The sequence below is a fragment of the Heterodontus francisci genome, chromosome 23 (genome assembly GCF_036365525.1).
Source record: "Heterodontus francisci isolate sHetFra1 chromosome 23, sHetFra1.hap1, whole genome shotgun sequence".
Classification (NCBI taxonomy): domain Eukaryota; kingdom Metazoa; phylum Chordata; class Chondrichthyes; order Heterodontiformes; family Heterodontidae; genus Heterodontus; species Heterodontus francisci.
In genome coordinates, this window is record NC_090393.1 from 67,476,574 (window position 1) to 67,499,558 (window position 22,985).

Here is a 22,985-nt window from a genome sequence, read left to right on the forward strand (position 1 = left end):
TTGAACTCTGACTCCACTCACCTGACATGGACTTTGCGGAGTCAATGGTCTGAACTCGCTGCAAGGAAGCTGGTGATCGGTTTGTAGAGGAAGATCTCAGTAAGTGATCTGCTGCAAGGTAAACAAAGGAGAATGCCAATGGTACACTACAACACTGAGCTGGAATGAAAGCAACTGCAATACAAAGTCTCAGCAATTTTTTTTGTTTTCTATTGTGTTATCCAAGTCCTTAATAAATATAGTGAACGTTTAGGGCCCAGTACAGATCCTCGTGCAACACCACTAGTCACTTTCTTCCAATTCAAGTATATACTCAGTATCCCTACTCTGTTTTCTACTGCCTGACCAGGTCAATAATTTAACTATAATTTCATGAGCTTGAATTGTAGCAAGCAGTCTCTTATGTGGAACCTTAGAGTGCTTTCTGGAAGTCCAAATAAACTACAACTATAGAGTGTCTCATTTCTACTTCATCAAAGAGTTCAAATCAAGTTTGTTAGATCTGACCCATCCCTTTATGAATCCATTATGTCTCTCTCTAATCAGCTCAAATTTCTGTGAATGCTCCGCTACACTGCCCTTAATTACAGATACCAATAATGTTCTGCGAACATACATATGAACATACGAATTAGGAGCAGGAATAGGGCACTTGGCCCCTCAAGACTGCTCCACAATTCAACAAGATCATGGCTGATTTGATTGTAACCTCAACTCCACATTCCCGCTTACCTCCAACAACCTTTCACCCCCTTGCTAATCAAGAATCTATCTCCCTCTGCCTTAAAACTATTCAAAGACTCTGCTTCCACTGCCTTTTGAGGAAGAGAGTTCCAAAGACTCACGACCCTCAGAGAAAAAAAATTCTCCTCATCTCGTTCTTAAATAGGCGACCCCTTATTTTAAAACAGTGACCCCTAGCTCCAAATCCTCCCATGAGATGAAACATCCTTTCCATATCCACCTTGTCAAGACCCCTCAGAATCTTGTATGTTTCAATCGAGTCGCCTCTTACTCTTCTAAATTCCAGCGGATACAAGCTTAGCCTGTCCAACCTTTCCTCATAAGACAACCCGCCCATTCCAGGTATTAGTCTAGGAAACCTTCTCTGTACTGCTTCCAACGCATTTACATCCTTCCTTAAATAAGGAGACCAATACTATACACAGTACTGCAGATGTGATCTCACAATGCCCTGTATAACTGAAGCATAACCTTCCCACATTTGTATTCAATTCCCCACACAATAAACGATAACATTCTATTAGCTTTCCGAATTACTTGCTGTACCTGTTTAGTAACCTTTTGCGATTCATGCACTAGAACACCCAGATCCCTCTGTATCTCAGAGCTCTGCAATCTCTCACCATTTGAATAATATGCTTCTTTTTTATCCTTCCTGCCAAAATGGAGAACTTCACATTTTCTCACATTACACTCCATTTCCCAGATCTTTGTCCACTCTATATTGCTTTGTAGCCTCCTTATGTCCTTTTCACAACTTACTTTCCTACTCATCTTTGTCTCAGCAGCAAATTTAGCAACCATACCTTCGGTCCCTTCATCCAAGTCATTTATATAAATTGTAAAAAATTGAGGCCCCAGCACTGATCCCTGCGGCACACCACTCGTTACATTTTGCCAACCAGAAAGTGACCCATTTATACATACTCTCTGTTTCCTGTTCGCTAGCCAATCTTCTACCCATACCAAAATGTTACTCTCTACACCAAGAGCTTTTATTTTCCACAATAACCTTTAATGTGGCACCTTATCAAATGCCTTCTGGAAATCTAAGTGCAGTACATCCACCCCTTTATCCACAGCACATATTACTTCTTCAAAGAACTCCAATAAATTGGATAAACATGATTTCCCTTTCACAAAACCATGTTGACTCTGCCTGATTACCTTGAATTTTTCAAAGTGCCCTACTATAACTTCTTTAATAATAGCTTCTAACATTTTCACAATGACAGTTACATTCGCTATTTTCCAATCTAATGGAACCTTCCCCGAATCTAGGGAACTTTGGTTTGGAAAAATAAAACCAACGCATCAACTATCTCACTAGCCACTTCTTTCAACACTTTAGGATGAAGTCCATCAGGACCTGGGGACTTGTCACCCCAAAGCTTCAAGAATTTGCTCAGTCCCACTTCCCTGGTGATTGTAATTTTCCTGAGTTCCTCGCTCCTTTCCATTTCCTGATTTACAGCTATTTTTGGGATGTTACAGGCATCTTCTGTGAAGACTGATGCAAATTACCTGTGCATTTCATCTGCCATCTCCTTATTTTCTCTTACTAATTCCCCAGATTCACTCTCTATGGGACCAATGCTCACTTTGTTAATTCTTTTCTTTTTTAAATACCTATAGAAAATCTTATTATCTGTCTTTATTTCTCGCAAGATTTCTCTCATACTCTAATTTTTCCCTCATTAATCTTTTAGTCATTCTTTGCTGCTTTTTATATTCCGTCCAATCTTCTGACTTGCCACCCATCTTTGCGCAATTATGTACCTTTTCTTTAAGTTTAATACTATCTTTAACATTTCTACTTAGCCACGGATGGTGGGTTCTCCCCTTGTAATTTTTCTTTCTCGTTGGAATGTATCTATTCTGTGTATTCTGAAATATCCCCTTAAATGTCTGCCACTGCATCCCTACTGACCTGTCCCTTAACCTACTTTGCCAGTTGACTTTTGCTAGCTCTGCTTTCATGCCCTCATAATTGCCCTTATTTAAGTTTAAAATACTAGTCTTAGACCCACTCTTCTCTCTCTCAAATTGAATGTAAAATTCATCATATTATGATCACTGCTGCCTCGGGGCGCCTTCACTATGAGGTCATGAATGCTCACAACAGACGTTAGAATAAAAGGTCTATTAATTTCTGGCTTTTCTCTCACCTTGCTTAAATAGTGGAGTTGCATTATAGTCACCACTCTCCAGGGCTACAGACACTTTTCCCCGGTGAGAGAGCAACTTAAGTATACTTTCTCCAATATAGCATTGATGGTTTGGGTTCACTACGTTCTACACTGGGGAGATCAATGCTAATAAGGTAACTGTGAACTTGTCCGTTATGACGCTCCACTTTCATGCCCCTACAATTCCAACCTTTAGTTTCTTGCATTGTTCTGATGACACTCAACGCAAGTACCAGGAATGATCTCTTATCTTTCTCTTGGACACTCTGCATATTTGTATGTACAGTGACTTTAAGAAGGGGAGAGAGGGAGTGAGAGGAAGCTGTGCTCTTGGCACTTGCAGTTTCCCTTCTCTTTCGCTTGTTTGCTGACAGTGTTTTACAATTTCATTTCTGACCTAATTAGCAGGCTGTGTTTTGTATTTCTCATGTTTTCCATTGATGTACTTCTCACCACTGTAGCTTTTCACTATAGCAGATGTTTTGCTGTCAGGTATGGCTCATTGGTAGCACTCTCACCTCTGAGTTACAGTGTTCCCAGTTCAAGTCCCACTCCAGGACTTGAGCATAAAAATCAAGGCCAACACTCCAGTGCAGTATGAAGAGTGCACTGCGCTGTCAGATGCTGTTTTTCAATGAGACATTAAACCGAGGCACCGTGTGCCTGCTTGGGTGGATATAAAAGGTCCCATAGCACTACTTCAAAGAGGAATGGGAGAGCTCCCCTGTATCCTGGCAAATACTTAGCACTCAATCAACATCACAGAAACAGATTATCTTGTCAATTTCACGATGCTGTTTGTGGAAGATCACTGTGCGCAAACTGACTACCGTGTTTCTTGCATTACAGTATTGACTACACTTCAGAACTACTTCATTGGCTGTAAAGCACTTTGGGACATCCTGAGGTTGTGAAAGGTGCTATATAAATGAGTCTGTCTCTTTTGTTTTTCTTTTGACTGGGATGATCTGTTCATCATCCAGCAATCATTCCACCAATATTTCTACTCTGTTTATTTCTCTCCATTCTTTCTGATTCTATTAAAATGCTTGCTCATCTTTCACTTTTGTTCAGTTACCAATTCATAGCACCAATTATCACTGTGGTTACGACTGTAATTAGGAAATATTTAATGCAAGGTCACTGGGTCACATTATCTCCTTTCCATTAAAATAAAAATAATGAATCACCAGCATGAAGCAACTTAAAGAGAGAAGGCATACACCATACAACAGGATGCCAAGATATATTACCTAATTGCATAGCCAGTAAGAAAGCAACTGCTAATGAGAAACAGGGATGGGATTGTGGCCACAAATTACATGCTCACATACACACATGTGCAGTCACACACAAAAATGGAGTCCTTTTCTAAGTATAAACTTCCCCTCAAGTGGAAAATGCAAACTTTGTACCATTTTTTGAAGAGATGATCATCTGGCTGAGATCAACAGCTACGCTCCTTAAAAGGAGCCTTGTCCGTTAAATATCAGCAGTCACCAAGACCACTCTTCCCTTTGCTCTCCATCATGACTGTGGCTAATAAAATTCCAATGCAGATAATCCATTTTTTTCAGGGCATACTTAAGAATTCTTTTTACCTCACAGCATGCTAGAGCTGAGTTTAGATCCCTCACATTCTTCTCTGCTTGGGGTCATATCCAGCAATGACCCTGCTACGTGGATGTTGGATGAGGAGTTATGATCTTCTCCCACTCCCATCACTAAACTGCCAACACTCATTTGTTGAGGTAACCAACAACTGCTGGCAATCCTTGGTCCGGCTACCAGAGATGATGATTCAGAGAGGAAGCAACTAGAAATTTTTAAAATCTAAAACCCTAGATTTAGAACTGGGAATCTGAAGGATTTCGATATTCAACACAACAAGTGACAATGTAATATGCTGACATCAATGAATGGAACCATGGATATAATGTGCGCTTCCTAACTGATGGGGATGCAGTGCTCAGCTCTGATGTTAATATCCAGAATGTCAATAATCTGATTTAGCTGCAAACAAATTCCACTGCTCTAGCTGACTGCCTTGCATCCACATTAAACCACACAGTGGTGGTCAATATAAACCACACTGTCTCCATTCCCAAAATTTGTTTAACGACTATCATTCATTTTTCTGTTTGGATGAACAGGTTTTCCATTGGAGAGAACAATAAATAACTTGGCAGTCGGGCTGCAGCCGTACAAGGGTTCAGGCAATTTATGCTTAGTATAAATTTAATTTTTAAAAAAGTCAGTCAGCTTACACAGAAAATATGCAATAAATGCCTAGGAATTATTACACTGCAATATTGTAACTGAGCAATTCAAGTCTTGAAACACACTGTGCAATTATTAGCATGCAAATGCTGAACGTGTTCATTTGAAACTAGTGGTGAAAGAAATTTTATCTAAATGGATTAAGTGGTTGTCTGCTAACCTTCACAACTCCAAGGGTCAATCACCACTGAGAACAAAGCTCAAGTTTCGTACAATAGTAACTACAAGAAAGTTGGTTCTGTTTTCAGTGCTAAGTGGGCAACATATTACATACTGTTATCAATGCTGGACTTTGTGTTATGGTTATGTTTTAAAAACTGTGATCTTTAATGCAGTGCAAAATGGACTTTCAGAGGAAACACAAAATCTGCCCAGAGACAAGTCAGAGGTCTTGCTTACCATGAGAACAAGGAACCCTTTGAAAGGAGGGTGCAAGTTTTTAATACCTAAACGACAAAGGGTTGCACTTTCCCAGACTCTCAGATTGTGAACAGAGAGCCAGGGGCTCTAAAATGCAGATTTGAGTTTCAAATTGCCCCGGTGGTTTGGCTATGGTCAGACTTATGCCCTCTGAGAATTGGCAAAGGCAAACGACCATTGACTTTTGATCTGGATAAATTTGAGAGGCTTTCCGAGGTCTAGAAGCTGAAAGGAAGAAACAAGGATCAGCAATCAGCTGTGCAGCTGAAAGAGAGACCAGTGAGCTGGTTCTGGGGAGACAGCTGCTCTCAGATCAGCAATACAGTAAAACCCTGCTAAGATTTGAACCCTGTTTGAAGGCTCGAGGTTGGCAGAAGAGAAAAGACCCACGGGGTCACCAGAGATTACCTTGTTAACAGAAGTCCAGTCGAATGTGCTCGGAAGATGACAGTGAAAAGGAAAGACAAGAGAGAAAAGAGGAGAAAACAAAAGAGACAAGAAAGGGAAAGAGGGAGAGAGACACACACACAAGTACAATTTGAAATGAGAAAGCTTGGCTTCGAAAGAGAAAGAAAAAAACAGAACAAAAAAATGCAAAAATTGACATTAGACTGTGAATGAGACGAGAATAGGTCAAATCTGGTGGGCATGCATTGGGGGTGTAAATTGAGGATGACCCAGATGAAACTCCTCGTAGTTTTGATTTGTAGAAATGTACTTTGTATCATTTGAGAAAACTGCCATGAATCTGGCAATCTGGCTTGACTACACTTCCTCAAACCCTGTTTCCTTTGAGGACTCCATCCCATTCTCCCAGTTTCTCCGTCTCTGATGCAGCTGTTCTGATGATGCAACCTTCCACAACAGTGCTTCTAACATGTCTTCCTTTTTCCTCAACTGAGGATTCCCCCCATTGTGGTTGACAGGGCCCTGAACCATGGCTGACCTATTTCCTGCTCTTCTGCTCTCACCCCTTCCCCTCCCAGAATCACGACAGGGTTCCCTTTGGCCTCACTTTCAACCCCACCAGCCTCCACAACCAAAGGCTGTGGACATATCCACGATTTGTGCAGACATTCTCCTAAGTCCCTTCAGAGGTAATTTTATCAGTATAATGATGACTGCCGTTGACAGGAAGCACCTATTCAATTTCAGTCCATTTGAATTAGTCCATGGGCATGAGGTTAGGGAGCCCTTAAACTCATTAAAAGACTTTTTTTAGCACAGGAAGAGGAAACTACCCTCTTCTTAGATTATGTTTCAATAATTTTAAGAGAGACTCTCAAAAACTTGTGAGATGGCCAGAGAACACCTCCAGGTTTCTCAGCAAATAATGAAAACCCAAGTGGATAGAACAGTTAAGGCATGTAGTTTTCAACCTGGACATAGAATCAAAGAAAGTTTAAGGCACAGAAAGAGGCCACTTGACCCATCGTGTGTGTGCCAGCTGAAAAACGATCCACCTATTCTAATCCCACCTTCCTGCATTTGGTCCGTAGCCCTGCAGATTACAGCACTTCAGGTGCATATCCAGACTCCTTTTGAATGACTTGAGGGTCTCTGCCTCAACTACCCTTTCAGACAGTGAGTTCCAGATCACCACCACCCTTTGGGTTAAAAGGTTTTTCCCTCATCTCCCCTCTAATTTTTCCACCCATCACTTTACATCGATGCCCCCTAGTCACTGACCTCTCTGCGAAGATGAATAGACCCTTCACCTTCACTCCATCCAATCCCCTCAAAATTTTGTACATTTCAATCAGATCTCCCCTCAGACTTCTGTGTTCCAATGAGAACAACCCCAGCCTATCCAATCGTTTCTCATAGCTGCATTTTTCCAGTCCTGGCAACATCGTCGTAAATCTCCTCTGTACCCTCTCTAGTGCAATTACATCCTTTCTGTAGTGAGGTGACCAGAACTACAACCAGTACTCAAGTTGTGGCCTAACCAATGAGTTATACAGTTCCAGCATAATCTCCCTGCCCTTGTATTCTATACCTCGGCTAAGAAAGGAAAGGATTCCATATGCCTTCTTAACCACCTTATCAACCTGTCCTGCTACCTTCAGGAATCTGTGGACATTCACTCCAATACTTCCTCTACACTCAGTATTTTCCCATTAATCGTATATTCCTTTGCCTTGTTTGATCTCCCCAAATACTCCCCAAACACCTCACACTTCTCGAAGCTGAATTCCATTTGCCATTTTTCTGCCCATCTGACCAGCCCATCAATATCTTCCTGCAGTCCTGTTACAAGATGATGAATCAGGGATAGAAAGGCCAGTGGAATACTTTTAAAATGGTGTTTCCAAGGGTGGAGGTGTTATGAAAGTGTTTTTTTTTGTTAAAAATATTTTTTGAAGGAATTTATAGTTCAACTGAATAAATGTTGGACCAGATTTTCTTTTTAAAAAAAAGGAAGCCATCAAGGGGGCAGTGAAGGAAGTGGTGGCAACAATGTTACTGGTTGTCGCATGACTCAAGTTAAAAATAGAACCGACACCCTGGTAACAGGAGCAGAGAAGTGACAAGCATTCCCTTGATTCGACAAGCCCAGTTGCAGCAGAAAAACTCAAGCTTTTCGGTTGTCTGTCAGTAAGCGCCTGTTTTACCTTCTGGAGCCAGATAAAGTCAAGTCTGCTGCAGAAGGAGGAGAGAATTCCAAGGAAGACCACAACCCAGCTTCGATTTCCAGCAAAACTCTAAAGACCCTGAGGAGTCCACTGTGTTAGTTCATCTTGTTTCCTGTACTTGAAGAAAGCCTAAGAAAAATAATTCTCAACGCCACCTGAAAATAACTGTTCTATAGATCCTAGTGACCTGTCTGTGCGTACTCAGAAGTTAGACTGTATGCCAGTTTTGGAACAATATATCTTGCCTGCTGTTTTCTTCAAAAACAAGCAAGTAATCAATCCAAGTGTTTTTTGCCTGTAACAGAGCTCTGATCCAAAAATTCCTTTTTATTTTCTCTCGGTTAACCGGGTATACATATATGTGTGTGCATGCGAGTGAGATGATACGGTAAAACATGGGACTCTAAAATTTGTTAGGACTTTAAAAGTTTTAATCTGTGCTTATGTTTTACTTCATCACTAGTTAAGGATTGTTCTATAATAAACTGTTAATTTTGTTGTTCATTTAAAATAAAGGGCTAGTGTGTTCTATTCTGGGGAAAAAAAAGAGAGTATATGATTGCCTGTATTAGTAAGTGGGAAAATTTAAAATATATGTTGTGACCTGTGGAGAAGTAGGACTGAATTAACAGTGTACTCCTCCCGCCTCGGTTGTAACACACACCACTTGTTACATCTTGCCCACCAGAAAATTACTGTTACGGGGGTGTACACCATTCCCACAGGTGCCTTAACCATTTCTCATCTCTACCCAAACTGCTTTTATATCCTGGTTTCCTAAACTTAGGTCAACCCTCTCTAACGTGCTAATACCATCATTAATTAACAGTCACCTCTCCAACTTTTCCTAGCTTCCTGTCCTTCCTATGTCATGTACTCTTCAATATTCAGGCCCCAATATATGTCATCTTGCAGCCATGTCTCTGTAATAGCTATCAGATCATACTTACTTATTTCTTTTCGCGCTATCAGTTCATCTGTTTTGTTTTGAATGCTACGTGCATTCAGATACAGAGCCTTTAGCTTTGTGCTTTTATTATTTTTATAACGTCTAGCCTTGACTGCTCATTTACTGTTAGATTTGTACTCTCTATCCCTTCCTGTCACAGTCTGTATCATTTCCCACATCAATATCTTTCTCCCTTGCCTGTCTCTACTCTTTGATTTGCCACATCTTCCCAAATCTGATCCCTTGCCTCCACTATTTTGTTTAAAATCCTCTCTACTTCCCTATTTATGCAGCTCACTAGAACACCAGCCCCAGCATGGTTCAGATGTAGACCGTCCCAACGGTACAGCCTCCACTTTCCCCAGCACTGGTGCCAGTGTTCCACGAACCGGAACCCACTTCTGCCACACCAGTCTTTGAGCCATGCATTAATTTCTCTAATATTATTTGCCCCATGCCAATTTGCACGATTACCTTTGAGGTTCTGCTTAATGTTGTGCCTAGCTCCTCATACTGACTATGCAGAATCTCTTTCCTTGTCCTGCCTATGTCATTGGTATCTACCACGACGACTGGATCCTTCCCCCGCCCACTGTAAGTTCCTCTCCAGCCCTGAGCAGATGTCCTGAACCTTGGCACCAGGCAGGCAACAGAGTCTCTGAACTCTCGGTCTTTGCTGCAGAGTAGTGTCAATCCCCCTCACTATACTGTCCCCTACTACCACTATATTCCTTTTTTTCCCCCCACTTGAATGGCTTCCTGTATCACGGTGCCATCAGTTAGCTCATCCACTCTGCAGCCCCCACTCTCATCCACACAAGCTGAAAGAACCTCAATCCCATTCGACAATCACAAAGGCTGAGGCTCCTGCACTCCCGCCCTCTGGGTTCCCTGACCTGCCTCTGCTGCAGCCACACTCTCCTGTCCTTGACCACTGACCAAATCAGAAGATTTGGTCACATCCTAAGGGGTGTGACTATGTCCTGGTACAAAGTGTCCAGGTAAGTTACCCCCTCCCTGATGTGTCGCAGTGTCTGCAGCTCAGCCTCCAGCTCAATGACTCTGGCCCAAAGCTGCTCGAGCCGCAAACACTTAGAGCAGAAGCGTTTTCCCTGGATCACACTAGCATCCAGGAGCTCCCACAAGCTGCAGCTGTGGCACATCACCTGACTGCCATCCTTAATGTGTTTTAATTAACTACTTAATTATTTTATTCAATTATTTATTTTCCTTTTTTTAAAAAAAAAGAATTTTATTAACCTTACCACCAGTTCCTATACCTGAGGAATAGAATAACCTTACCACTTACCAGATACTCACCAAACAGCTAGTTTCTTCCCCTGTAGTAGAGTAAGAACCAAATCCTACAGGGCAGAAGTTAGAAAAAGCAAAAGGAGCACCTCCTTGCCCTCCTCACCCAACTCACCGAACTCCCAGCACTCTGTTCAAGTCGCACTCTAAATCCTCTCCTCTCCCGCCGCTTCTCTCCGAATCTCTGAGCTTTTGGTGCACTTTTTAAATCCTCTCCCCTCCCGCTGCTTCTCTCTTTTCTCTGATTGCTCTTTACTGCTGCAATACTGAAACAGTTGTTTTATACAGCTGTTTTTAAAGTTCCTGTTGCCTCTTTGGCTCAGTGGTCATCCTTTCAACATGTTTCTTCATTTTCTGATACTCATCCCAGTGGATTCCTTACTGTTTCCCTCACTGCGATTTGTGCAGGTTCTTTAATCTCCTTCATTCACTTGCAACTTATTTGTTAATCCTATTTAGGGTCATATCTGATTAGTCTGAGCTTGTATTTCTCCAACCTGAAGTGCCATTGATCAATCTACACCAATCCTTGTTTCAACTGTTCTGCATTTCAGTGAATTGAGCTCTTTTAAAGTTATAAACCAGATCCTGGTCACTATCCCTCAGAGATGGTATGATTTCCATTTTCTTTACAGATTTGGGTCATCTACCAATATCAGGTCAAGATGAGCATGACCTTTCATGACTTTCTTAATACAATGGGTCATGAAGCAGTTGTTCATTAAATTTACCAAAACCAATACAAAACCAATTTAGAAAGGAAGAGCAAATTTGCATTTATATAGCTCCTTTCACAAATTCAAAATGTCCCAAAGCATTTCACAGCCAATGAGGTACTTTTGAATTGTAGTCACTGCTAACATGTAAGAAAATGCAGCAAACAATTTGCTCACAGCAAGGATCCACAAACAACAATAAGTGACCAATTAATCTGTTGTAATAATGCTGGTTGAGGAACTTCTCTGCTCTTCTTCAAATGGATCTTTTACATCCACCTGCCAGGACTGATACATTCTCAGCTGGATGACTCTACCAAAAGACAGTACCTCCAACAGTGCAACACTCCCTTAATATTGCACTGAAGTGTCAGCTGAGATTATGTGCTCAAATCTCTGGGTGGGGCTTGAACATACTCAAAGGTGACGGTGCCAACATTGAAACATGGCTAACGCCTCGGTCAGAATTCTCCCATTAAAGTAACTTTTCTATTCTTACATATCCTTTCTATATTGTCGTAGACTAAACTGTCCATTTGAGATCTCTAACCAAACATTTGATTTTGTGGTGCCCCTGCGTCCCTCACAGCACACGGGAACAGCCTTCATTTACCTCCCATGTCTCTGACAATGATTACATCACCTTTTCCACTCAGCTTTCTATCTACTGAACACTCTTTGCCCCTGAATGTTAAATTCATTTCCTTTCTCTGGGGTTAGCCATGTTTTAATTTTTCCACCACATGTTCCCAACTGCTACAACAGTACAAATGCCAGCATCTAATCTCTGATCCATTCTTTGGTATGGAACTAAGCCCATACAGACAAAAGCACGGCCCCACGCCCCGTGGTACAATCCATGTGCTGGGCTGAAATTGCTATTCGCAACTAGGTCAGCAGCACAGGCACAATGCCTTGCTTCAGTAAACCCAGCATAAAGGAAGGGATGGGGAGAGAAAAAAGAAAATCAGTCAGGCTTCCCCATTCCCGAATACTATTCAGTAACCCCTCTTGGAAATGCTGCACGGAGGAGAGGAATGGTCATGTATGGGCAAGGTACTACAGGGTCACCAGTGTCCTTGGAATTACACATGAACATAAATCACTGTCTTCAGGTCAAGAAGTTCAAATTGTTTCTTTTACATAGTAAATCTTTGGTGTTTTTCTCCCCGAAAGGGTTTGTTACCTAATCTGATTGGTTAATTAAGGTGCGAGTTGTATCTTTGCACAAATGTGAATTTTGTCCAGTTCTAACAAAATGTATTTATATAGCACGTTAAACATAATAGTCGAAGAGACTTAGCAGTTGGCAGGAAAAAGTCAGAAGCGCAAGGAGAGAGCCAACTGCGTAACAGCCCTGTCAACCAATTTTATCTGTAGCACCTGTGGAAGAGTCTGCCACTCTAGAATTAGCCTTTATAGCAACTCCAGGCGCTGCTTCACAAACCGCTGACCACCTCCAGGCGCTTACCCATTGTCTCTCGAGACAAGGAGGCCAAAGAAGAAGAAGAAACATAATAAAAATGTCCACAGAAGTGTTATAAAGCAAAATTTGATACCAAGCCACATAAGATATCATTAGGGCAGGTGACTAAAACCTACCTCTTTGATCAAGCTTTCGAAGAGCATTTTAAAGGACGAGAGAGGTAGAGGGGACGAGGATTTAGGGAGGGATTTCCAAGGCTTCAGACCTCGCAGCAGAAGGCATGGCCACCAGGGCAGAGTAGTTAAAATAGGGGATACTCAAGAGGCCAGAACTGGAGGAGTGCAGATATCTTGGAGGGTTGCAGGGATGGAGGAAATTACAAAAATAGGAAGGGATGAGGACATGGAGGGATTTCGAAACAAGGATAAGAATTTTAAAATGGATGCGTTTTTTAACTGGGAGCCAGTGTAGGTCAATGAGACCAGGAATTATGGGTGAACAAGCCTTGGCGCAAGTTAGGACATGGACAGCATTTACAGAAGGTAAAACCTGGGAGGTCCAGCCAGAAGTGAGTTGGAATAGTCAAGTTTAGGAGGTAACATAGGCCTGGATTTGGGATTCACCAGAAGAACTAAGGCAGGTGCAGAGTCAGCAACATTACAGGGCTTAGTGATGGCGCAGATATGTGGTCAGGAGCTGATCTCAGGGTCAAATATGACACCAAGGGTGTGAACATTCTGGTTGAGCCTCTGACAGTTGCTAAGGAAAGGCTTGGAGTCTGTGTCTAAAGAGCTGAGTTGGTGGTGGAGACCAAAGACAATGGCTTCATCTTACCAATATTTAGTTGGAGAAAATTTTTGCTCATCCAGTATTAGATGTTGGACAAGCAGTCTGACAAAAGAGAGGGCTCAAGAGAGGTGGTGATGAGGAAGAGCCGGTGTCATCAGTGTACATTTGGAAACTGACGTGTTACCGGATGATGTTGCTGAAGGGCAGCATGTAGTTGTCAAACAGGAGGGGGCCAAGGACAGACTTCTGGTGTCTCCTAGGGGTCTAAGGGTGCAGGAACAGGTAGAGAAGCCATTCCAAGCGATTCGCTGGCTGAATCACATAAAGCACTATCAGGTTCTGCTCTTGTCTGCCAAAACAATTCACCTATTCCTGGAATGCAAAGATAACTCCTGGCTTCTTTTCTCTGCAGCAAATCATCATCTTAAACCCCTATCCCCATCTCCTCTGCCCTCACCTCCAAGTGTGAGCAGCTCATGGATCTCTTAATCACTAAGGTTGAGACCATCCGACCAGCTGCCTGTACCACTTCCCTCCGTTCCCCTAACCCACCCAGCTAAACAGCATCAACAGCAACTAGTATTTAAAGCGCTTCACAGGAACTTTATGTGGAAAAATTTCTGACTTTGATAACAGTTGCAGGGGTTCAAACATGGTGTTCCAGAAATCACCACTCATGGCGTAGACACTTACCTTCCGGGAGCGAAGCGGAGAGGAGCAGACATGAGGGCAGAACGCCGAGAGAGGAGTGGATAAATAGAGCCAGAAGATCACGGCCTAGACACTTACCTTCCGGGAGCGGAGCGGACGTGAGGGGAGAATGCGAGAGAGGAGCGGATAAATAGAGCCGGAAGATCGTGGCCTAGACACTTACCTTCCGGGAGCGGAGAGCAGTCAAGGTGTGGCAGAGTTTTGGAAAAAGAAAAAAAAGTCAACAGTGACTTACAGGAAAGCGGCAAGGTGATTGGTTGGGTAAGTAACAGCTGTTAGTGCCTTTAAATAGCTTTAAAAAAAGGGGATCTTTTTTTTTTAAAATATACCACAAAACCTACCGTATAAGTGATAAGGTTAGTGCTACTAAAATGTGTTTTTTTTAATTAGTGCAATTTATTAAGGACTTCAGATTGTAGTGAGTAGTGTTTGGAGTAGAAGAAGGCCTTTAGCATAATTAGTATTTTTTAATTAAAGGGAGTATCTAAGTAATCGAAAGGTAAGTCATGGCAGGAGAACTCGCACTCATGATATGCTCCTCCTGCGCTATGTGGGAAATCAGGGACGCTTCCAGTGCCCGACAACCATGTGTGCAGGAAGTGTATCCATCTGCAGCTACTGGCTACCCACATTACGGAGCTGGAGGTGCGAGTGGATTCACTGTGGAGCATCTGTGATGCTGAGATCGTTGTGGATAATACGTTTAGCGAGGTGGTCACACTGCAGACAAATGCTGCAAAAGCAGGAAGGAAATGGTTGACCACCAGGCAGAGTAGAGGAAGGCAGGTAGTGCAGGAGTCCCCTGTGGCCATCCCCCTCTCTAACAGATATACCGCTTTGGATAGTGTTGGGGGAGATGGCTCAGGAGAAAACAGCAAGAGCCAAGTTCATGGCACCATGGGTGGCTCTGCTGCACAGGAGGGCAGGAAGAAGAGTGGCAGGGCTATAGTGATAGGGGATTCAATCGTAAGGGGAACAGACAGGTGTTTCTGCAGCCGCAAAAGAGACTACAGGATGGTATGTTGCCTCCCTGGTGCAAGAGTCAAGGATGTCTCTGAGTGGCTGCAGGGCATTCTGAGAGGGGAGGGCGAGCAGCCACTTCTCGTTGTACATTTCGGTACCAACGACATAGCTAAAAAAAAAAGGGATGAGATCCTACAAGCTGAATATAGGGAGTTAGGACATAAATTAAAAAGTAGGACCTCAAAGGTAATCTCAGGATTACTACCAGTGCCAGGTGCTAGTGAGAGCAGAAATGGCAGGATATATCAGACGAATACGTGGCTGGAGAAATGGTGTAGGGGGGAGGGATTCAGATTCCTGGGACATTGGGACTGGTTCTGGGGAAGATGGGACCAGTACAAGATGGACAGGTTACATCTGGGCAGGACCGGGACCAATTTCCTTGGCAGGGTGTTTGCTAGTGCTGTCAGGGAGGGTTTAAACTAGAATGGTAGGGGGATAGGAGCAGGGAGACCGAGGAGAGGGAAACAAGGATAGAAATGAAAGACAGAAAGGTAAGAAGCAAAAGTGGAAGGAAGAGAAAACAACGGCGAGAAACAAATGGGGCTGTAGTGCAAAATAAAGCTAGGATGACTAACTGTTAAAAAGACGAAGTCTAAGGGCATTGAGTCTTAATGTGCAGAGCATTTGCAATAAGGTAGATGAATTTACAGCACAAATAGATATAAACAGTTATGATTTAGTAGCGATTACGGAGACATGGCTGCAAGGTGACCAAGGCTGGGAACTGAACATCCAGGGGTATTCAGCATTTAGGAAGAACAGACAAAAAGGGAAAAGAGGAGGAGTATCGCTGTTAGTAAGGGAGGAAATCAATACAATAGTGAGGAAGGATATTGGCTCAGAAAATCATGATGTGGAATCTGTATGGGTGGAGCTAAGAAACACCAAGGGGCAGAAAACGTTGTTGGGGGTTGTCTATAGGCTCCCAAACAATTGTGGAAATGTAAGGGATGGCATTAAACAGGAAATTAGAGATGCATGCAATAAGCGTACAACTGTAATAATAGAAACACAGAAAAATAGGACTAAAATCATGGGTGAATTTAATCTACATATAGATTGGTCAAACCAAATTAGCAATAATACTGTGGAGGAGGATTTCCTGGAGTGTGTACATGATGCTTTTTTAGACCAATACGTTGAGGAACCAACTAGAGAACAGGCTATCCTAGACTGGGTATTGTGAAATGAGAAAGGATTAATTAACAGTCTTGGTGTGCAGGGTCCCTTGGGGAGGAGCGACCATAACATGATAGAATTCTTCATTAAGGAGAGTGAAGTAGTTGAATCTGAAACTAGGGTCCTGAATCTAAATAAAGGAAACTATGAAGGTATGAGGTGGATGTTAGCCATGGTAGATTGGGGAACTTTACTAAAATGGTTGACGGTGGATAGGCAATGGATAATATTTAAAGAATGTGTGCATGAATTACAACAATTATTCATTCCTGTCTGGCGCAAAAATAAAACCAGAAAGGTGGCTCAACCGTGGCTTACAAAAGAAATTAGGGATAGTATTAGATCCAAAGAGGAGGCAAATAAAATTGACAGAAAAAGCAGCAAGTCTGAGGATTGGGAGCAATTTAGAATTCAGCAAAGGAGGACAAAGAGGTTGATTAAGCGGGGGGAAATAGAGTATGAGAGTAAACTTGCGGAGAACATAAAAACTGACTGTGAAAGCTTCTATAAATATGTGAAGAGAAAAAGATTAGTGAAGACAAATGTAGGTCCCCTTACAGTCAGAAATGGGGGAAATTATAATGGGGAACAAAGAAATGGCAGAACAATTAAACACATACTTTGTTTCTGTCTTCACAAAGGAGAACACAAATAACCTCCCAGAAATGTTATGGAACCAAGCGTCTAATGAGAGGGACGAACTGAAGGAAATCAGTATTAGTAAAAAAAAATAGTGCTCGGGACATTAGTGGGGTTAAAGGCCTCAGGGCCTGATAATCTACATCCCAGAGTACTAAAAGAAGTGGCCATGGAAATAGTGGATGCATTGGTGGTCATCTTCCAAAATTCGATAGACTCTGGAGCAGTTCCTACAGCCTGGAGGGTGGCAAATGTAACCCCACTATTTAAAAAAGGAGGGAGAGAAAAAAAACAGGGAATTACAGACCAGTGAGCCTTACATCAGTAGTGGAGAAAATGCTCGAGTCTATTATAAAGGATGTGATAGCAGAACACCTGGAAAGCATAAACGGGATTGGACAAAGTCAGCATGGGTTTATGAAAGGTAAATCACGCTTAACAAATCTACTGGAGTTTTTTGAGGATGCAACTAGAAGAATAGATAAGGGAGAACCAGTGGATGTGGTGCGTTTGGATTTTCAGAAAGCTTTTGATAAGGTCCCACCTTAGAGGTTAATGTCCAAAATTAAAGCACATGGGACTGGGAGTAATATACTGGCATGGATTGAGAACTAGTTGACAGGAAACAGAGAGTAGGAATAAACGGGTCTTTTTCCAGTTGGCAGGCAGTGACAAGTGGGGTAACACAAGGATCAGTGCTTGGGCCCCACAATATACATTGATGACTTGGGTGAGGGAACTAAATGTAACATTTCCAAGTTTGGAGACGACACAAAGCTGCGGGGGGTGGGGGGAGTGAGCTGTGAGGAGGATGCAAAGAGGCTCCAATGTGATTTGGACAAGTTGGGTGAGTGGGCAAATGTATGGCAGATACAGTATAACATGGATAAATGTGAGGTTATCCACTTCGGTTGTAGAAACAGAAAGGCAGATTATTTGAATGGTGATAGATTAGGAAAGGGGGAGGTGCAATGAGACCTGGGTGTCCTTATACACCAGTCGCTGAAAGCAAGCATTCAGGTGCAGCAAGCAGTTAGGAAGGCGAATAGTATGTTGGCCTTCATTGCAAGATGATTTGAATACAGGAGCAAGTATGTCTTACTGCAGTTATACAGGACCTTGGTAAGACCACATCTAGAATATTGTGTGCAGTTTTAGTCTCCTTATCTGAGGAAGGACGTTCTTGCCATGGAGGGAGTGCAAAGAACATTTACTAGGCTGATTCCTGGGATGACAGGATTGACAAATGATGAGAGATTGGGTCGACTAGGCCTATACTCACTAGACTTTAGAAGAATGAGAGGGGATCTCAGAGAAACCTATAAAATTCTAACAGGACTAGACAGGCTTGATGCAGGGGGCATGTTCCCGATGGCTGGGGAGTCCAGAACAAGGGGTCACAGTCTCAGGATACGGTGTATGCCATTTAGAACAGACAAGAGAAATTTCTTCACTCAGAGGGTGGTGAACCTGTGGAATTCTCTACCACAGAAGGCAGTGGAGGCCAAACCATTAAACATATTCAACAAGGAGATAGATATATTTCTTAATGCCAAAGGAATCAAGGGATATGGGGAGAAAGCATGAACAGGGTACTGAATTAGACGATCAGCCATGATCAGTTTTGAATAGTGGAACAGGGCCAAAGGACCGAATGGCCTACTCCTGCTCCTATTTTCTATGTTTTTTATGTTATGTTAACTTCTCTTCCTGGTCACAATGTTAGCTGATATTGTTAATGGCTCTCTCTCTCCTCAGGTACTGTCCCTCTTTCCTTCAAATCTGCTGTCATCACCCCTCTCATAAAATCAACCCTTGACCCCAGCATCCTTAAACTACCCTCCCGCCCTTTGCTCTCCAAAGTCCTTGAATGTGTTGTTGCCTCCCAAGTTCCTGCACATTTTCCCAGAACACCATATCTGAATCCCTCCAATCAGGTTTCCATCTCTGCTACAGTACCAAAAGAGTTCTCAGCAAAGTCACAAATGACATCCTATGTGACTGCGACAAAGGCAAACTATCCCTCTGTGTCTTTCTGGATCATTCTGCAGCCTCTGACATGGTTGTTCACACCATCCTCTGCCAATGCCTCTGATCTGTCAGGTGAATGCACTTGCCTGGTTCCATTCTTAACTATTGTGGCCAGCAAATCACTGGTAGCGTAGTGGTAATGTTACTGGACTTGTAATCCAGAAGCCAGGACTAATGCTCTGGAGACAAAAGTTCAAATCCCACCTCAGCAAGGGGTGGAACTTAAATACAATTAATAAATTAAATCTGGAATAAAAAAAAACGAGTCTCAGTAATGGGGACCATGAAACTGTAAAAACCCATCTGATTTACTAATGTCCTTACCTGTTTGGGTATTAGGTCCTAAACAGGACTCTCAGACAGTCCTGGTGGTCTTTGCTTGAGCTGTATTTGAATTCTAAGACAGCCCCTTGTTGGTGGGAACCAAAGGTTCAAGCAGGAGAGAAGAAAACAAACTGAGTTTACCATATCGAGATATAAGTATTCAAACTGTTATTGGAGCCCTTTATGTTCAACCTGAAGGGTTCTTTTTTTTAAATTGAGTTTTTGTTTTACATTATACTTTTGGCATTTGCTGAATTTTTCTGTTTCCTATTATTTAGTTGAAAATAAGTATATTAGTAATATCTCCTGTTGTGAAGAGTGGCAATACTGTGAGAGGTAATGTTAAATCAAGTAAGTGGTTTAGTTAGAGGGACTAAACGGTTACCCTTCAGGTACAAACCTTTACTCAGGATTATAGAAAAAGTACAGCTTCAGGATCATAGAAGGCAAAATCAGCCATGATCAGAATGAATGGCGGAGCAGACTCGAAGGGCCGAATGGCCTACTCCTGCTCCTATTTTCTATGTTTCTAAGACAAGGTGCGTGTGCAGGAACTGCTGGCAGTGACAAGGTAGTTCTTTAAAAATAAACACAAGAAATGCTGGAACCACTCAGCAGGTCTGGCAGCATCAGTAGAAAGAGAAGCAGAGTTAACCCTTCTTCGGAACTGGCAATTATTAGAAATGTCACAGGTTATAAGCAAGTGAGGTAGGGGTGGGGCAAGAGATAACAAAGGAGAAGGTGTAGATTGGACAAGGCCACATAGCTGACCAAAAGGTCATGGAGCAAAGGCAAACAATATGTTAATGGTGTGTTGAAAGACAAAGCATTAGTACAGATAGGGTGTTAACGGACTGAATATTGAACAGCAGCAAGTACAAACATGAAAAAAAAAGTGGGTAAGCAAAGTTTAAAGTTCTTTAAAAATACTTGCTTTCCAGTAAAGGGGAAATATTGGAGAGTGAAACAGCAGTACACAATACGAATCCTTCATCATTTCCAAAGCAATATCTTTTTCTCTATCAATAGTCTCAAAGGTGGTGCAATGTCTTTACTAATACATTTCTCTCCGTACAGATAAACTTGAATTATCTGGAATAGAACCATGTATACCAACCATCTCCCTACCCACATCACCTGCACTGACAAATGTATCACTATCAGATGGGAACAGGTCACACTAAACCACCAATGAAGGAAAATATTGCAGGAATTAGCAGATGGGCTAGCAAATTAGTGGGTACAATTGCGAGACAAATGTGAACTGGAGCATCAACAGGGTATTGTAGCACAGTGATTATGTTACTGGACTAGTAATCCAGAAAACATGCCAGTTTGAGAATTTGAACTCAGTTTAAATAAAATAATGCACATAAAAAGCTTGTATTAGTAAAAGTCATATAGTCATAGAGCACAGAAACAGGCCCTTCGGCAAATCGTGCCTGTGCCGGCCATCAAGCACCTACCTATTCTAATCCCTTTTTCCAGCACTTGGCCCATAGCCTTGTATGCTCTGGCGTTTCACATGCTCATCTAAATACTTCTTAAATGTTGTGATGGTTCCTGCCTTCAGGCAGTGTGATCCAGATTCCAACCACCCTCCGGGTGAAAAATGTTTCCTCAAATCTCCTCTAAACCTTCTCCCCCTTACCCTAAATCTATGTCCCCTGGTTACTGACACCTCCACTAAGGGAAAAAGTTTCTTCCTATCTATGATATCAATGCCCCTCATAATTTGGTATACCTCAATCGGGTCCCCCCTCAGCCTTCTCTGCTCCAAGTAAAACAACCCTAGCCTTTTCAGTCTCTCGTCATAGCTGAAATGCTCCAGCCCAGGTAACTTCCTGGTGAATCTCCTCTGCACCCTCTCCAGTGTAATCACATCCTTCCGATAGTGTGGTGCCCAGAACTGTACATAGTACTCCAGCTGTAGCCTAACTAGCGTTTTATACAGTTCCATTATAACCTCCCTGCTCTTATCTTCTATGCCTCGGCTAATAAAGGCAAGTATCCCATATGCCTTTCTAACCAGCTTATCTACCTGTGCTGCTGCCTTCAGTAATCTATGGACAAGTACACCAAGGTCCCTCTGACTTTCTGTACTTCCTAGTGTCCTCTCAGCCATTGTACATTCCCTTGCCTTGTTAGTCCTCCCAAAACGCATCACCTCACACTTCTCAGGATTAAATTCCATTTGCCACTGCTCCGCCCATCTGTGACCTTGAAGTATGGGACTGAAGTAAAAATCCAAATCGATGAGTTTGGCCCAACGAGCAACTCAGTTTGATCAAACTTCTTGAAAGAAAGTTCCATGTTCTCAGTCAGTTACAGAATTCTGTGGGTGACAGTTTGGAAAGTATCAAAGATTTTTCCTGGGGAGATGCAAATGAGTGTAATCAGTGCACCATGGAGAGAATAACCAATGTTATGCCTGAAACCAAATCCTGTGTGACATGAGGGTAATGATGAAAGTTGTCTCGTTGAGCCTGTATCTGACATGGGCTCAACCCTTCAAAGCAGGTCTGACTCAATTATCTTAAGTACTGATGGACGGGTAATCTTCACCCTCTTTCAAAGGCTGGCAACACCAACACACACCTGATAAAGACCCTGGTTCTAAAGGTAAATTGGAAAATAGAAGATGTATTTTTCAAAATTGTGCACTATTTACTAGGTACTGGAGCTGAAAAAGTCTCACCTGGAACAGAAATCTCAGCGTAGCTTGGTCTCTTGTCTGTAAGAGCTGACAGAGTCTTTGGTGCTGATATTGGCCCACTGATTGAATGTCTCTGTGAACACACAACACACATCTTTAAACTTTGTTACTTGGTTTCAGATATTATGAGTTAACTAAAAACATTGACGACTTCTTCAAACTGCTTTTGGCACACTGTCTACTCTTCCATTTCAGTTATTATGACACCAACGATTTGAACAAAATAACAAATCGCAAAGCAAAATACTGCAGATAATGGAAATCTGGAATAAAAACTGAAAATCTAGAAATGCTCAGGTCAGGCAGCATCTGTGGTGAAGGAAACAGAGCTAATGTTTCAGGTCGATGACCTATCATCAGAACTCGTATATATTAGACACAACTCATTTTGTCCATAACAGGACATTTTCAGACAGCATGAGTGAAGATTTACATGAGAGAAACTTCTCTCATATATAACGAGCAGATTGATCCTACCGAATGGCAATTACAACCTTTACTCCTTATTGGCACTATAGGTGACAATATGTAACTGATTAAGTTTTATAATTAGACAAATCATAGCTATACGAAGACAACAACGATTTGCATTTATATAGCATCTTTAATGTCCTCTAATGTCCCAAGGTTTTTCCAATACTATGTGAATATAAGCCTAAATTAGGAACTAAATAGGAAAATAAAACCATGTTTATATCAAGGATTAATTATACCTACAAAAAATGAAAAATGTAGTGTCATGTTACAACAGCAGAGATCAACCTTTAAAGAAATACTTTGGCCGAGATATTGTTAATTCTTGAAGAAACAAAGGATAAGATATGAAATGTTCGGTCTGGCGTCCTGGTACAAGTCATGCGTCACTAGACACATACGGTTATCACTGGGATCTTGTCAGA

At 42.1% G+C, this 22,985-nt stretch overlaps 1 protein-coding gene across 12 annotated transcripts in view; it reads right to left on the bottom strand.

Annotated features, from left to right (window-relative positions):
- Positions 1-22,985, bottom strand: part of specc1la (sperm antigen with calponin homology and coiled-coil domains 1-like a) — a 575,263-nt gene that overhangs the window by 244,114 nt on the left and 308,164 nt on the right. For 9 of the 12 annotated variants that reach the window (XR_010977306.1, XR_010977305.1, XM_068055453.1 and 6 more), the window contains 2 exons: positions 22,069-22,159; positions 22-111 (listed from right to left, as the gene is read on the bottom strand). Coding sequence is in view for 10 of the 12 variants with exons in the window: in XM_068055453.1 (XP_067911554.1) it covers positions 22-111; positions 22,069-22,159 (181 nt within the window). In the remaining 2 variants the exon portion in view is untranslated. The remainder of the gene's footprint in view (positions 1-21; positions 112-22,068; positions 22,160-22,985) is intronic. The other 3 variants (XM_068055452.1, XM_068055450.1, XM_068055458.1) reach the window with 2 other exon arrangements.